At 37.6% G+C, this 16,952-nt stretch overlaps 1 protein-coding gene across 2 annotated transcripts in view; it reads left to right on the forward strand.

Annotated features, from left to right (window-relative positions):
• The window catches only part of MOSPD2 (motile sperm domain containing 2), an 89,713-nt gene that overhangs the window by 13,362 nt on the left and 59,399 nt on the right, over positions 1 to 16,952 (forward strand). For both annotated transcript variants that reach the window (XM_012106241.5, XM_004021920.6), the window contains exons 3-7: positions 7,165 to 7,320; positions 9,127 to 9,213; positions 10,842 to 10,996; positions 14,341 to 14,401; positions 16,698 to 16,736. In XM_012106241.5, coding sequence (XP_011961631.1) covers positions 7,165 to 7,320; positions 9,127 to 9,213; positions 10,842 to 10,996; positions 14,341 to 14,401; positions 16,698 to 16,736 — 498 coding nt within the window. The remainder of the gene's footprint in view (positions 1 to 7,164; positions 7,321 to 9,126; positions 9,214 to 10,841; positions 10,997 to 14,340; positions 14,402 to 16,697; positions 16,737 to 16,952) is intronic.

A 16,952-nucleotide genomic window follows, 5' to 3' on the forward strand; every position in this document is an offset into this window, starting at 1 on the left:
GAGAATGTCTGTGGTCTTTACATTCATTTCTTAGGAATCAAGGCCCAAATAAAAATCAACTAAAGATTGAATTCAAGAAACTGAAAAATGAACATGAGTAAATATAGAGAAAGTAGAAGGGAATAAGAGCAGATGATTATGGTATAGGAAAAAAAGATAGTAGATGTAATAAACCTAAGCTGACTTTTTGAAAGGATTAGTAAAATAGACCAACCTAGGATGACCGAATAGGAGAAAAAGGAGACGGCAAAAACATCCACTAGGAACAAAAAGCAGATAGAATTATAGATGTGGCAGAGATTTTAAAAATCATAAAAGAGAATATAATGACAGGCTTTGTCACAGTAAGTTAGAAAACTTAGATTACATGGAAAACTTTCCAGAGAAAAGAAAAATCATCTAAAATTGTCTCAATAAAAAGTAAAAGGCCTAAATATATCAATGACTGTTAAAGAAAATTGAATTGGTAGGCATAGTCCTCTACACTCTCCCTGCCCTACCACCACAAAGGCACACACAGACACATAAGGCCCAAGCAAGCACTTTTGTTAGTCCCAGGAATGTAAAGATAATTCATGTTTAGAAAATGCAGGGGGATTCATGTTGATGTATGGCAAAACCAATACAATATTGTCAAGTAATTAGCCTCCAATTAAAATAAATAAATTTAAATTAAAAAATAGGAAATTAAAAAAAAAAGAAAATGCAAGGGAAGAACTACTACGTTCACAAAATGCTTCTCAGGGAAATTTTAATGGGCACAGTTCAACCACCAAAACTATTTAGAAAGGCAAGTATTGAGAAGTGTCTTTCATCTCTTGTGCCTCTTCACTCCCTTTTCTCCTTGTCTTTTTAGCTAGCCATATCTGTTTTCTCTTTCTTTTTTTCTATATTGGTTGAAGCAAATACAAACATATTTGCAGCAACAAGATTAAATGAGGAAAAATGTGTATTTCAATAAAGACAGAAACCACATTGGCTATAATTCACCTTTATGAAAAGCAAACAAAACTTTTACCAAACAAGGTAACTTGTTCTCTTAACTCTTCTAAAAATCCTACAGCAAAAGTCATGGTTAATCATGAAACTTCAAAATGATTCCCAGAAAGTCAGGCAAAAGACAATGATCTCCAATATTATTTATATAATTCTACAGGATATAAAACAACCTAGTTATCAATGTGGCAAGGAAAATAAGAGGTGTAAGGTTTTCAAATCTTGGCTCATGATAGCAACACACAAATCTCTAAACTTTCTAGTGAATTGTTATTAAAGAACATTGAAAGAAGACTCCAACAGATAGAGAGGTAAGTCACCAAGATATAATGTCTTGTACATATTGAGCATATGAACTCAGTTCTTGAAGGATAGGAGCTGAAGCAGAAAGCCCCTCCCCTCTCTACAACAGACGAGCAGTCAGCAAAGTTCTGTCGAATGTCGTGTCTTATTTAGTTTTGCTTGCGCTGGCTCTTCTTTCCTGTGTCCAGGCTTTCTCTAGTTGCAGCAAGTGGAAGCTACTCTTGGTTGTGGTGCGCAGGCTTCTCATTGTGGTGGCTTCTCTTGTTGCAGAGCACGGACTTCAGTAGTTGCAGCGCTTAGGCTTGGTAGTTCCAGCGTGTGGGCTCTAGGGTGTGCAGACTTCAGTGGTTGTGGCTCTTTGGCTTAGTTGGCTCTGCAGCATGTGGAATTTTCCCAGACAAGAGATCGAACCCATGTGCTCTGCATTGCCAAGTGGATTCTTATCCACTGGACCACCAGGGAAGTCCCCGTTTGTGTTTTTAATAGCCCTTGAGCTCAGAATGGTTTTTCTATTTGTAAAGTGTTGCTATAAAAAAGAAAAAGAATCAGCAACAGAGGCCATATGTGGCCCTCAGAGGCTAAGATCCTTAGATGTTTATCCTCTGGCCCTTCACCAAACAATTATGCCAACCCCTGTAGTAGCCCTGGAGTTTTCAAAGTGTGGTCTCTGAAGCAGCAGCATTCTGTAGGGACTTGCTGCCAGTGCAGATTCTGAGATCTTACCCACAAATTACTGGGCCCCATGAATTTAGAGGTAGGGCCCATCATCCCTGTTTTAACACACCTTCCTGGTGACTCTGATAGGTGCTAAAGTTTGAGAATTGCTGCTGGAGGTCAGTGGCTTAATCCCACTGTAGACAGTCACCTGCTTGGCAGTCTCTCACCGGAAAGCTTCATGGAAAAGAAGAGATTCAGGGTAGGTTGTGGCCAATCAGCAGAGGATGCCCTTAAGGGAATATTTGTTATTTCATCCTAATCACACATTGTTGACATATACGGGCTCCAGCCAATAGAAATCATCCACCTAGTACAAATGCTCTTCCAGGGCCCCACCAGGACTTTAAATAGATCAGTGCTCAGAGTCTTGGAGAAATAACAGATGCTAAGAGGTTTTAAGGGCTTCCCTGGTGGCTCAGTGGTAAAGAATCTGCCTGCTAATTCAGAAGGCTCAGGTTTGATGGGTCAGGAATCCGCTGGAGAAGGAAATGGCAACCCACTCCAGTATTCTTAACTGGAGAATCCCATGGACATTGGAGCCTGGTGGGGTACAGTCCATGGGGGTCACAAAGAGTTGGGTGTGACTTAGTGATCAAACACACACTCATGAGATTTCACACTACTAAAATGTTTGAGTTGCATATTTGCTGCTTTGACACCCAGTTGATAACTGTTCTGTTTTTCATTATCAAAATACTGTTGCATTTTTTAACCTTTTATATGAATTCTAGGCACATTTATAATAACTATAATATAATTTCAAGATTTTCTCAACTGACTAATAGGTCAATTAGAATTTAGGTTTCTGTTCATGAGTAGCATTCTACCTTATGTTAATAAAAATTCATTGGTATTGTGTTAAAAGTTTTCAGAGTGTCCTTGATCTTCATAAGACTGAAAAGGCAGACCTTATCTCCATTTTACAGAGAAGAAAAGTCAGGCCTGGAGTGACTTGCTCAGTCTTCCTGAACATAGTTAATAGCAGGGGTCTTCTGATTCCATCACTGTCCCAAATCCTGAATCTGGCTATGAATTTTTTTTCACATTTGTTAACCTTAAAACATAGTTTCTGGCTGGTTTGTAATTTCACCAGCCAACAAGTGCAAGAGAGAGAAAAGTTAATAATGGAATTTACTGTTTTATGAGTAAGCACTGTATTCTCTTTATCTTGCAACATTTAAAAGTGTGTATGTGAGAGAGCTCAAAGGACATGTGCATGTGCATACGGGGGAGGAAGGAGAGTTGAGAGGAGTCATCTTTTCTCTGGAACAGTTAGTCCTGTCTGACTCAGAGGTTAATCACCATAGCCACTTATCTGGTTCTTTCTCAGCAAAATTAGGAGTGTCCAGTTGGCTTGGTGATATACTATATAAATATAAGACCAATTTATAGAGCAAAATTCATATAAGGAGAAATAGTAGAAAGAGACAGTAAACCATAGTAAGTGTGGCAATAGTTCATTAAGTTTTCTTAACAGAGGAGTGGCCAGAAATGAGCTTTGAGCTGTTTTGAACAAGTGCAAGGATGAGGCTTCAAAGTCTGCTACTTGAGATTCGCGTTGATTTCTGATGCAGCTTTCACTGGTCCTCAGCAAGATGAAAGTAATAAGGACAAGCTATTAGACAGTGTACACATATATCTCTGTAGGAGATTGATCTCTTCTTTATCTCTGTGCTTTAGTCACTGAGAGGTAAAGTGATGTCTTAGGTAGGGAGTGGGGAAGGTTTTGATATCTTGAGATACCTTCTGGGTGTACATCTTTAGCTTTTCCCTGTAACATCTGGATTGACCAAAGGACCAAACTCCCTAACACTTGAGGGTTCTGTGGAAGTTCCTTCTACCCTTCTAGGTTCTTTAACTGATCTCATAAACTGATAAAAGACAGATGAACAGGAGAAAAGCAAACACGTTTAATAACATGTATACCTCCTGTATACGTTGAGAGAGACCCAGGAGAACTGAGTCACTCTCCAAAGTGGCCCAAGCCACCACCTTCACTACCATCTCCAGCTAAAGACAAAAGAAAATGTCGGGGTGGGGAGTCAGTTATTAGAGATGACCAGGAAGAGCTCAGTAAATAAGGGTATGGTTGTGCAGATTTAAGTCCTTACCTTTTGTGTTGATAAGAGTTTCAGGAGATTTTGCATCATTCTTCTCTTCCTGTTACAGAGAGGGCAGCATCCTTACAAATGGAGGCTGCCCTTATAAAAGGATAACTTTTTCATATAAAAGGATGACTTCTGCTCACCTTTTAGAGCTTTTCCTGTATTTGCTGTTTATTACAAATAGCTCAGAATAATCAGTATACCAGAGAAGCATGTGTGGGGCTGTGTATTTTGCCTCCCCTCAGCTCAGTTGTCTGGGGGCTGTGTTGCAGCAAACTGTGATGTCGTAAACAGTATTGCACTTGGTCTTGTGGTCCAGGTCAAGTTTTCCTTAGCTCGAATGCTCAGTTTTCTGTTTCTCTGTCTCCTTCCTTCTCTCCCTCTCCTTGCCTTAGCCCCCTTCTCGGTCCTCTTCTGCCCCAGCTTGTCTCTTGCCTCTCTCCCTCCACCTGCATAACCTCCTCCCTAGTCCTCTCTCGCGCTCTCTTTTCTAGCTCTCTTATTTCCACTTCTTTCTATCTAGGGATAATGTCTAACAACAGGCATCTCATATGTTTAAGTACCTGTTTTATTAATAGCAACCATTTTAATCTAAATGGAGATTTCTGATTGCAAATATCTTCATTCCTAAAAGCTCTCCAGGAGCAGTAAGCTTTGAATTTCTTGATAAGGGACACTGTAGTGATAATACCAACAGGGGTAGGAATAATGATAATAACAGCAAGTATGTTTGATTCTTCTGCTTATGGCTAAGAATTTTCTGAGTTTTCACCACTTACCACATGTTTTCCTGGGGTAGTGGTTCTCAGAGTTTAGTCTCTGGATCCTTGGAGATGCCAAGGGCTCTTCAGGAACCCATGAGGTCAGAGCTGTTTTCACAGTGATGCTAAGAAGCCTCTTGCGTTTTTCATTTGCTCTGATTACATGGAAGCATTGGTAGGCAAAGCTGTTGCCTCCTCAGCCTGAATCAAGGTGAATGGCCAATATAGTCTTCATTGTCAGCATGCTCAGTTAAAACTTTTTTTTTTAAGTCAATGTTATTTTAGAAAGCCTCTGATGAAGCAATAAGTTTTATTAAATCTTGACCCTTGAGTGCATGTTCTTTAAGTGTTCTGGGTAACAAAATTGAGTACTCATAAAATACTTTTGTGCACTTGAGTTACCAACTAAATTAGTCATTTTTCATGGACCACCCTTTTTATTTGAAAGAACAACTGTTAAGTAAACTGTGGTTATTCAGACTTGGGTTTTTGGGAGAAATTTTCTTGAAGGCAGACAGTAATTTCAAGCAAAACACCATATCGGTCCATTGGAGAAAGTTGTCCAGTAGCCAAACTGGATGGATGGTCCTTCTGGAGGGGCAGGTGTTCCCAGGGGCCTTTTTGCTTTGAATATTGATGAATGTTTGAATAGCAGAGCTAAAACACCATTTTCTAAGGTTTATCTACAACAGAGTATGCATTAGAAAAGTAGAGACCAGATATTGAAAGCCATATCCAAGCTAACACTCTACAATACATGACTTACGGCCTCGTGTTATATTTTATAGTGCTTTAAACTTTCAGGTACTTTTATATATATACATTTTTATCCAATCCTCACACAACCCTGTGAGTATCTAATGTAATTTAAAGATATGGAAATTGGGTCTCAAAGAAGGTAATTCTATGAATGCGCTTAATATTCCCTTGCCCTTTCATCTATTATCCATGAGGGCCTGAAATAAGTCAGAACAAATGGAGAGGAGATAGAATCTGTATAATTTGGCAACTAACTAGGGGCAAAAAAAAAAATGGAGATGAAGGCAGTTTTCTGAAATATCTTCCTTGGGCACCTGGGAGGGTACCATTGCCTGAGAAAATAAAAATAGGAAAGGAAAAGATTCAGTCCACAAATATTTCCTAAAACTCTTTTCATTGGCTCTGCTGTAGTCTGCTCTGGGGGCTTCTTAGGATGTATAGACTGTGCTGTTAAGATCTCTGTACAAGAAGATACGGCATAAATGCCAGTAACTCTGATTCAAGGGGGAATGCACTAAGTGCCTTAAGAAAGGCATAGTTCAGGTCCACTAGCTATTCACAGGGAAGGAATTACTTCTGGGCCTAGGGATAATTTTATGGAAGAGGAAGCATTTGAAATGAGTCTTACAGAATGGTAGAATTTGGATGTGCAGAGGTGGTTGTAAGGAGACGAGGAAACTTCAATTACAGGAAAATAGAGGGGGGGACCGTGGAAGGAGGGTATAGAGGTATGTAGAGGTTGATGAGAACACAGCTTGTGTGTAGGTGGATAATGAGACATCATTGGCAACAATTACTCCAACTAGGGCTTCCCTGGTAGCTCAGGTGGTAAAGTATCCGCCTGCAATGTGGGAGACCTGGGTTTAGTCCCTGGGTTGGGAAGATCCTTGGAGAAGGAAATGGCAACCCACTCCAGTACTCTTGCCTGGAGAATTCCATGGACCTCTGTCCATGAATGTAGCCTGGCAGGCTACAGTCCAGAGGGTCGCAAAGAGTCAGATATGACTGGGCAACTAACACAAGCATGCACACACATTCCAGTGAACTATGGGGAATTTTGAGTGCTACATACATCATTTCCATTTTGGATTTAGTTCCTTTTCAAAATAGACATTTGCCAAACTCATGTCTTTTTAAGTACGACTTAGTTATTTCTTTACACAAAAGTTCATTTTTCGTTGACTAGGGTGAGGACTTCAAGTTCCAATAACATAATTGCTCTTCCCAGATCTTCGTTTATGGTTTTAGAGAGGGTTCTGCGAAATATTTTACTATGTTCTTATTTTTCACACCCGTGGTGGCTTGTCTTGAAATAAAGCTGCAATTATTAGATAACTTTTAGTCACACTTAGAAATTCCATCAATCCTTTAAATTGCATTTTCATCTGAACTGCATCCCTGTGTCTATCTTCAAATAGCTTAGCTTTATCCTTCGGGTCTTTCTTCTCCTTTGGTATTAGTATTGGTTATCATTCACTGCAGAATTTATCTGACATGGATATTTATTACTGTTTTTCCCCTAGATAAGTCAGATAAGTATGATTCACGTGATGTTGAAAGGCTACAGCAAGATGATAACTGGATTGAAAGTTACTTGGCTTGGAGGCATAATGTCGTAGATGAAACACTGAAGATGCTTGATGAGAGTTTTCAGTGGAGGAAAGAAATGGCTGTCAATGGTAAGCTGTTCAATTTAACCTTGACTGTGTACTGTATCCCTCCCCTGCATAAATGTTACTATTTTACATGTATTGAATAGCATATTTGGAAATATTCTTTGCAGTCATCATAAATATCAGGGTACGAGGTTTTATAAAGACCCAGTAACACTTTGAGAGAAGCATCTTATAAATAAGTCTTAAAAGTAGCATTATTCACAAGGAAATCAGATTGCCAAGGAGCCAAATCACACTCACGTTATTCACTAACAGCACAGTCTCCTATTCTGTAGTTTTTTGGTTTAGAACCTTAATTAAACTAGCAGCTCAGCATCTTTACCACCAAGCCTGGAGAAAAAGACATACTATTTGCCTGTTTTTCTCAGTTGTTGCCTGGTGTCTGCCTCTATTCCCAGGGTTGCTTGTGTTAATAGTTGCTCCATGTGGAATTACTAGATGAATAGGAATCCCCAAAATGCAAGCTTATCCCCAAGGATGCCTGTAGCCGCCTCCTCTTAACATTTTGATTTTCAAGGTCTAATTCTAGATTGAAGTTGCACCCCCTTCCCTGAAAAAAAAAAGTTTTAAATCTTAGAGGGGATTATGTAGTAGTCTTCAAGTAAATGATGACCTCTTTTCAGGAAAGGTTACCCATTATCTCCTCCTAAAAAATTTAACAGGAAGAAACTGGCATAACTACTGGTTTCAGTTCACTCAGTTGTGTCCGACTCTTTGTGACCCCATGTACTGCAGCACTCCAGGCCTCCCTGTCCATCACCAACTCCTGTAGGAAGTCATTGAAACTACTGGTTTCAATGAGGTTTAAAGAACGGTTTCCTGACCGTAAGGATTATAAACTCTGGAGTGACTGAGTCTGGAGATTTAATACAAAATAGTCAGCAAATAAATCCAGAGCAGATACTCTTTCTAGTCATCATATTTGGAGAAGGAATCTCTCAGAAGGAGGGTATTTAAAAAATCATTTGATTGGAAATATAAAAACTGTAGGTAATGTGAGCAGTGAGCATTTATTAACCAAGCAAGAAATGTAAACCTGATATTCCTAAATCGTTTCAAGTACAGGATAAACCTTAAAACTCAACAATAGTTTTCTCTTATATAGAATTGCTAGTTTCTAGTGGCCAATAGCAGAGATATGATGAAAGAGGGGTGAGGAAAGATAAAGACATCTTTGAGAGTTCTTAGGGAAGTACTGATGAATGACACAAAAGCCTTGGCATTTGCTGCCTTGCTGTGTTGGTTCTTGACCTTGTTAGAGAGCAGGCCTCCTGCTAAAGGATCTAGCATTTTTCTTGAAGTATTTCCCACCTGTGCCAAGATTATAAATGTGTTAGCCTCTGCTGGTTATCAGACTTTGTAGAAAAATAGACTAAAACATTTTACTAGAGAAACCATAGTAATTTCTTACCTCACCTCTGAAACTATGATGTGGATATTTACTGCCATGTTCTTCCGAAATTGTCCAATAATGATATTTGTTTGCAAGTCATTATGAGAAATAAAATCAGAACATGAAAATGTGTCTACATCATAACGGCTGACATGTAAAAGGAAATGGATTTTTCCATTTTTGTCATCTCTGTCTTTATGTAGTTTTTTCCTACTTAGTAAGAAACACTGTTGTTTTTTTTTTTAATCATCAGAGGTACTTAACAAATGTTTGTAAAAGCTGTATCTTTTAAAAAAAAAAAAACCTTATCGTTTTCTGTACCAGAACTACTGTATAATAGTAATCCATATGTTCTAAGTATTCTCTTTAAAAGACCTCTGAGTTAGAATTACTCATTAAAGTTTGTCACCTTTTAGACCTGACCGAAGCCTCCATTCCCAGGTGGCTATTGGAAATTGGTGGCATTTATCTCCATGGTTATGACAAAGAAGGCAACAAGTTGTGTGAGTATATTTAATATATGTACTAGCTTTTCGGGATTTTGAGATGTCATCCATCTTACTGAATTGATAATAGGCAGAACTTTCTGCGTATGAACCACATGTCAGGTTTCCTCCAGTGGGAGTGGTTGGGGCCAGGTGGACCAAGCATCAGGTACTTAGTAGTTGAATGTGCCATATAATAAAGCAGGCTATAAAGGCCCAAATGCCACATCCCATCACACAGCCAAAATGATGTAACTCAGAGTCATTTTCTTCTTTCTAATTTACTGATATTAAAATTCAACCTGGTATCTTGATGGAGAATGTTTCTGACAGTCATTGAGGATGGCTTCTCAAGTTACCTACAGTCTTCTCCCCGTACTTCTTCCTAAATCGGTGTGAGAGTGAGGTGATCATCAGCCTGCTGTCCCAAGGTCTCCCTTGTCAGTCCTCTCTCACCTTTGTCCAAAATGCAGCTCGGTTGGCACCAAGGCTGGGGCTCAGTGGCCGCGTCAGAGCCCCCATCCTGAGCAGTCAGCCTGCCAAAGTAGTGTGCTGCACACTCCGTGCCCACCTCGAACGCCCAGTTGGTGGCCTGTGATCAGCTCCTGTGTCACCGCCCTCTCAGAGCATTTTCCTCCCAGTGCCGGCTCCTCCTGCTCAAGCTTTCTTTCCCATTTCTCTTCTTCCACTTGATGTCTCACATGTATTTCCCAGGCTTTGTTCCTTTTCTGGCCTCTTTTCCTTTCCAGCTGATGCAGCCTCCTTGGGTGATGTCAAGTACCTGGGCTCCTTCAGCCCCTATCCCCCAAACAGCGGTGACCCCAGGCTGTCCCCCAGCCGCGCACCGGATCAGTGGTTGGCCGCCTTCAACACAACTCAGTGCACCGCACACATCCCACTGCCTTCCCTGTACTGCCCAGCTCAGGTCCACCAGCCATTGACTCTTCCCTGGACAGAGCTTCACTTGAGCCCCTCCTCTGATTTCCGCAGCACTTCCTCACTTCAGTCCCAACCCATCCCCACCCCAGGCCCTTCCCAGGAAGCAGCCTGCTGGGCCTCCCTCTCTGCCTCTTGCAGTCTCCCCTCTGTGCTGCTGCCCAGAGATGTTTGAAATAGGAAAATCAAAGCACCTTAGCATTTAATGCAGAGTCCTTCGAGCCCAGCTCTGTCTCTCTGTTCAGCTACTCCTCCCACTGCTCGTCACATTTTGTCCTAGCTGCCGCCACTCTCAACACTCGCCATGCTCTGCCCCCATGCATGACACGGGTTTTTGCCACCATTGTGCTTCTGTCTGGGCTTTTCTTCTGGATAAAATGTTTTTCTAGTGCTTTCTTTATTGTTAAGCACAGGGTAGAGTACTTGTAGGTTATTAGCAAATATTACTTGTTCACCTGTATTTTCTTTCTTCCCTTGCTTACTAAGGGGGAAAGTGTATTTTCTAAGGGGGGGATACCTTTCTGTGACTCTTTAAGATTCACAAGTATACACTGTTTCTCATTTAAAAGAAGGAAGAGATGGTTTTAATCTGAGAAACAAAATGAAATACACGTTTTAAAATGTCAAGGGAAATGAATGATATATGCATAAAATAATATTAAGATGCTATCAATATTTTTTCTTCTTTTTGTCTTATGTTCTGCTTAAAGTCTGGATCAGGGTGAAGTACCATATAAAAGACCATAAGACCATATTGGACAAAAAGAAGCTTATTGCATTCTGGTTGGAACGGTATGCTAAGAGAGAAAATGGGAAGCCTGTTACAGTGATGTTTGACCTGTCAGAGACTGGACTAAATAGCATAGTAAGAATTTTTCATTAATTCTGAATCATTGTTTTATCACGACGTCATCCTCCTCTCCTGTCCTTCCCATCACCAGCCACTCAACCAAAGAATCCTATAAAATTGAGCTAGTCAGGTCATGTTTGGAATTTATTCTCCCTGCCCGGAATTGTGATTGAAGTCAAACATGGAATAGGATTTGCAAAAAACTAAACATGTTTGGCATTGAAACTGTATGTTTTCTAGAAATGTTCCTTACCTGATAGGCAGGATATTGGGTGTCAAGGCTGGCAGGGTAATGAGTAGGTGTGGTAACAGTGAACTTTTCTGTCAAAGCCAGTGTCCTCTATAGCACCTCCCCTGTGCCTGGCACAGAGGAGCGCACTCCGAAAACGTGGAGCACAGCAGTGTAGCTCTCCAGCATACCATTGCCTGTTTGGCAGTGACAGGATGTTTGCTTGCGTTTTTGCATATCCAGCACTTTGTGATTTTGTTGGGGTTTCTTGTTTGCTCGTTTAAATTCGCTTTCTGTTTGATTTGGTTAGTTTTCAAACCTGGTTTTCTTCAGGTGATTCTTGCCAATCTTAAAAAAATAAGTAAAACTTACCAGTCTTCCATTTGAGCCCTTAGTGCTGACTGCAAACCCTTTAGCAGTGATGGGGATTTGTTGTCTGTTTATTAGAGCTGTTGTCTCTAACACTCAAACCTGGGCTAATGCTGGTGGCAGTGAAGTGGCGTTTGGGGACCCGCCTGCATCAGTGTTGAAATCTTTTTGAAAATCCAGTTGGCAAAGTATGTTAATATCTTTCAAGTGTTCGTATTCATACTCTTTGCCTGGTAATTAACTTGTGGAAACCTATTCTAAACAAATAAACCTTGGTACAAAAAAGTAAACCTTTGTGCATCAGAATTTTTTTTCAGAGTGTCATTTAAAATGGTGAAAAATTAGAAAAATTGTAAATGTCAACACAGTGAAGTGGTGAATTATGGTATATCTAATTGATGGCATATGTGTAGCTATGTACAATGGTGTTTATAAAGAATTCGTAGTAATACTGGAAAATAGCTTTTTTTTAAGATGATAGAGGTGACAAAATTATATTGTAGTGATACCCTTACCCCAAAAAGGGAAACTTTAGACATTTAAAAAAAAAAAGCTAGATAGAGCTTTTTTAGGCAGTAGGCCCACATTTTTTTTCATCTTTCTGTATCTCTGAGTCATTTGCCCTTGGTTCATTTTTCGATCTAGTTTCCATGTCAGTGAGTTCTAGATTACAGAGTAAATCATTTTATATCTCAAATCTAAACCAAAATGCCTAGATAAATAAATATTCCATGAAAATAAATTATAATTCTGTTATCCTTTATGTATGATACTATTCTAATAATTAGTATTTAAATTAACCCAGAATCATAAAAAAATGTTAGTGTTTTGTAATTAACAAATACAGGGGCAGAGAGTTGAGCTGATAATTTTTCAAGCTACTTATATTTTATTTCATTATCTTTAATTTATAAATAAGATTTATTTGCATTACTTAGTACTTAAATCCTTAATGTTTTCAAGTACTAGAATCTTACTGAATTATGTTTATATAATGTTTATATATTTTTATGTTTATACATAATAATGTTTATATATATATATAATTATATATAATCCTCACAATTCACAGAAGATTTAAGTTGGCCTGTAAAACTGTATACAGAATTGTAAGTCAAAAATTTTTTACAATTATTTATTAGAGTTAGGCCACCAATTTGGCTTTAAGCTTGCCTGAAAGAAATGGAAACATTTAAAATTACTCAGTGGACATACTTTAAGACCTGTGTCTTAAGAGAAGTGTGTCCATTCCTGATACTTGAACTAGAAGAAAAGTCTTTCATGGGTCTTCAAAGGGAAGACATTTTACAGCATAATGAATAGCATCCTTGAAAATATCCTCACAGAACACGGAGCAATGGGTGTCATGAAACTTTTTTGTGTAGTACCTACCAATATATGTACACCAGTGGCATCCTATTAAATCGGCTTGAATTAGCAGTAATTTGGAATTTTATAAGCCAGGTGATTCAGTTAAATAAAAGGTATTTATTTTATTTAATACATTTTATTTATTTTATTTAATACCTTGGAAATAAAAGGTATTTCCAACAAGAATGTTGGACAAGGACTTTTTAGGCAAAGTCTGGGGGCCACAGATCATGTACTAGGTAATTAAATATATAAATTTTGAGGTATTCTCTTTGATTCTTACTTTACTACAGATGATTAAACCCTGTGTACAGTAGATATAATGACTAGTTATAAAAGTATTATTATATGCTAGGGTTTATTCCATAATAAATACTTAAAATACTTAAGGATGCTTATTTTCAGTTTATTGGAGTTAAAAGATGCTATAACTCGCATGCTAGGAATAACTTTATAGACTCAGATCTCTAGGACAGCTCACCTTTTGGTAACTGATGCTTTTAAGTTTACCTGGTTGTATTTTTCATCCTACAGTCCTTACAAGATAGTTGATGAGTAAGTCATCCCATGGCCAGTGGAAACATATGAAATGAAATCCATGTAGATAGTATCCCTGATAATCTAATTTCATGTTGCTGTGTTCAGTGCAGTAGAACTAACAGTCAGCTATATCTCCCAGAAATTGAAGTCAGTGAACAGTAGTTAAATATAAACTAAAAAAATTCTTGATTCCTACATAAGAGGAACAAAGGTTGAAGTAGATCCAGCGAACTGGTATGATCAGATTAGCTGTTGTGTGAAAGATTAATAAAATATATTTTATTGACTATTATGAGGTATAGAAATTAGGTTTAAAAAAGAGATATCAGAATTTATATACATATATGTTGCCATTCCCAGTAGTCAGGCTGTAGCCTGTGTATTTGTTCTAATAATTATTTAATTGCTCAACAGATTTTTAGAATTTTTCTATGAGAGTTCCTTTTTAGCTCCATTTTATAAAGCCACATTACCTTAGCAGCCTGAAGTATCTAACTAGTTTGAGGTAACATGAATGATGTGTAAGCATTTAATTTCTTTAACTCAATTTTTTTTAACTTTTTATTTTGTATTGGGGTATAGCCAATTAACAAGCAATGTTGTGATAGTTTCAAGTGAACAGCAAAGGGACTCAGCCATGTATTTAATTCAGTTTTAAGATTGATTATTTTAAGTATCTTAATGACTTAAAACCAAATTCTGGGAATATAAATACTTATTTTATGAGCTATTTTTAAAGAATTTAATAATTACCTCATTTTTATTTAATTGAGCACCCTTAGAAATACACAATTTAAAATTTTCTAATGTGGCCAGTCTTAAAGATTTAAATGTATATTCTTTATTTTAGGACATGGACTTTGTACGCTTTATCATCAACTGCTTTAAGGTTTATTACCCCAAATACCTCTGTAAGTAAATTTCTTGTTTATAAAAATATAGTGAAACCATAGACAATGACAATTGTGAGCTTTGTATTATTATAGCCTTTAAAACCTGAGATGTTACATTTTGGTGAAGAGCTTTAAATGTGTTAATAGAAGTTGAACCTAGTAGGTACAGGAGAGATTTTTCATAAACAATGACTGTTCTTTATAGTTTTAAGAGTATAAGTTATAATCTGTGTTTTTATCATCCTGTAACACACATACACACACATATAGAGACATAAAAACATATATATATTTCTAAGATTGTACCATTTTAATATTTTCAACTGAGAAATTAATTTTAAGTATTATTTGGAGCTTCTTACATGCAAGACACAGATGAGCAGTATTGATAAGGTGTGATAAGCAACTCAAATATAAAATGCTGTTTCTATCAATTTGATATTTTTAAATTGTTACTAAGAAAACATTTGACTAGTTGGCATTTAGCTTTTGTTTTTTAATTGTGAGTCTTCTGTTAATTACCTAAATGACGCACTCCTACATGTTATGTATTCATGTTTGATTGATTAAATTTATATGATGGTTTCCCCCTGGAGAATCAAGATGCCATCCCACATAGATAGCCAAAAACTTTTAACCCTTGTGGGATGAAAGTAAAGAGACAGGAGAGATGCAACAGGGATATCAGAAAATGGAAACTGAGGTCTGGTTGGACACACCCCTGGCAAATTCCACAGTTGGGGTCTTTTGGGACTTGTAACTCAGGTGACACTAAAGCATGAAATCCCTAAGTCATTGTATTTTTTTTTAAGATCAAGCTTTTTTTTTGGTGGGTTCTTAAAATTATTTATTTTAATTGGAGGCTGATAACTTTACAATATTGTAGTAATTTTTGCCGACATGCTTTCACATTAGTGTTAATGTGGAGTGAAGAGCATACAGAAAGCATGGTGGTTATCAAGGATCAGTGCCACTCATAGCCCTGTGCTCTCGTGTCTTCAGAGAGAGTATTCATGAACATTTTTAGGTAAAAGGAATGTTTGGTTTGGGGAACCTGTAGGATCTGCTGTTCCTTCTGATTTCTTCCTGGATCTGGCATGTACCCTGATTCATTAAGACTTGCTGAATGGTGCCAGTCATTGGTCAGTAGGGAAATACTACCCCATATTACCAGGTTTTCTTTCTTTTATGTACAAAATGAAAGAAAAATCTCCACTTGTTTATTGAAATATCCAAAGCAGTTTGTGAAGAGCCATTTTGAAGAGCGCAGATATTATTACTGCTTTATAAAATACATCTAAGATTCTTTTGAGGAAACTGTTAATAAATTCATGGGTCTATATGAAGATGAATTGAACACTGTCATTCCAAATAACTATATAATGTATATATTCTAGCTTCATAATGCTTTGCAGACATTGAATTTTACAGAATCTTAGATTAATTATGCTTTAAAATTTGTCATGAAATGTAACTCTTATTTCTTAAACTATTGAATCCAGATCTTTTGAGGCAGATCTCAGATGAAGACAGGTATTAAGCACCAGGGTACCTCTTTCCATGTACCTTCTTCCCTACATGTACTTTACTCGTCCTGCATTAATTATTCTAGGAGGTTCCCTATTCAGAGAAGAATGAAATTGTTTTTTGATTCATCTGAAATAGGATGAATTTTATATCAAAAGTCTCCTTTGTGAGTTCTGATTCTTTGTCACAATTGTTAATAGAGCTGTTTAATATCTTCATCTAAGTATACAACTAATATTTCTGTGTACTTTGAAATTATTGGCTTCCTAGGGCTGATAATATTAAGAAAAGTTGAAACAAGTTTTGTTTCTTAAAACATGACTTACTAAAAATGAGGACAACTGTCAGGGGTGGGTTTAATGATATAATCTCTATAAAATTGTAATTGAAACCATAAATTAGACATTGAAATCACTTTAAAGCTCAGTGGACTTTAGCACTAATACCACATGCCACATCTATAGTCTCCACTTACCCACTTAACTATTTTTTGTACTTTTCTGCAAAAAATAAAAGCTATAAATGAATAAAGGAACAGGCTATTTGCCAGCAGGCAGTGATAGTGCATTTTTCATTACGCATAAGCCATCCTCCTAGGTGAACCCCTCACCATTGTGAGAAGTTAGTTTACTTCTAGCACTACTCACACTTCATGGGATTAAAACTGACTCACATATCTCAACTTTTAGTTCCATTTATGTCACTAGTTTTTTCTTGGTCAGGTATAAGTGGTACTGCTATTGAGGGACTGAGCTACAATCAATGATTTTTTTTTCCCATCTTTCAGCAAAAATGGTGATCTTCGATATGCCTTGGATAATGAACGGTGAGTATATTACTTATACTTCCCTAACAGAAAATATCTGATTCCTTTTTTCTTTCTTCCCAATTTAGCAATATTTCTGTACTTGTTTTTTAAAAAATGTTAGTATTGTGCTTGGTGTGTACTTTTAACAGGCTGGAGCTGGAATAGTCAAAGTCTGCTCCTAGGCAAACTGGGCTAACATTCTGTTCCTGGGCTCTGGGGACACCCTTTAGTCAT

The sequence above is a fragment of the Ovis aries genome, chromosome X (genome assembly GCF_016772045.2).
Source record: "Ovis aries strain OAR_USU_Benz2616 breed Rambouillet chromosome X, ARS-UI_Ramb_v3.0, whole genome shotgun sequence".
NCBI lineage: Eukaryota > Metazoa > Chordata > Mammalia > Artiodactyla > Bovidae > Ovis > Ovis aries.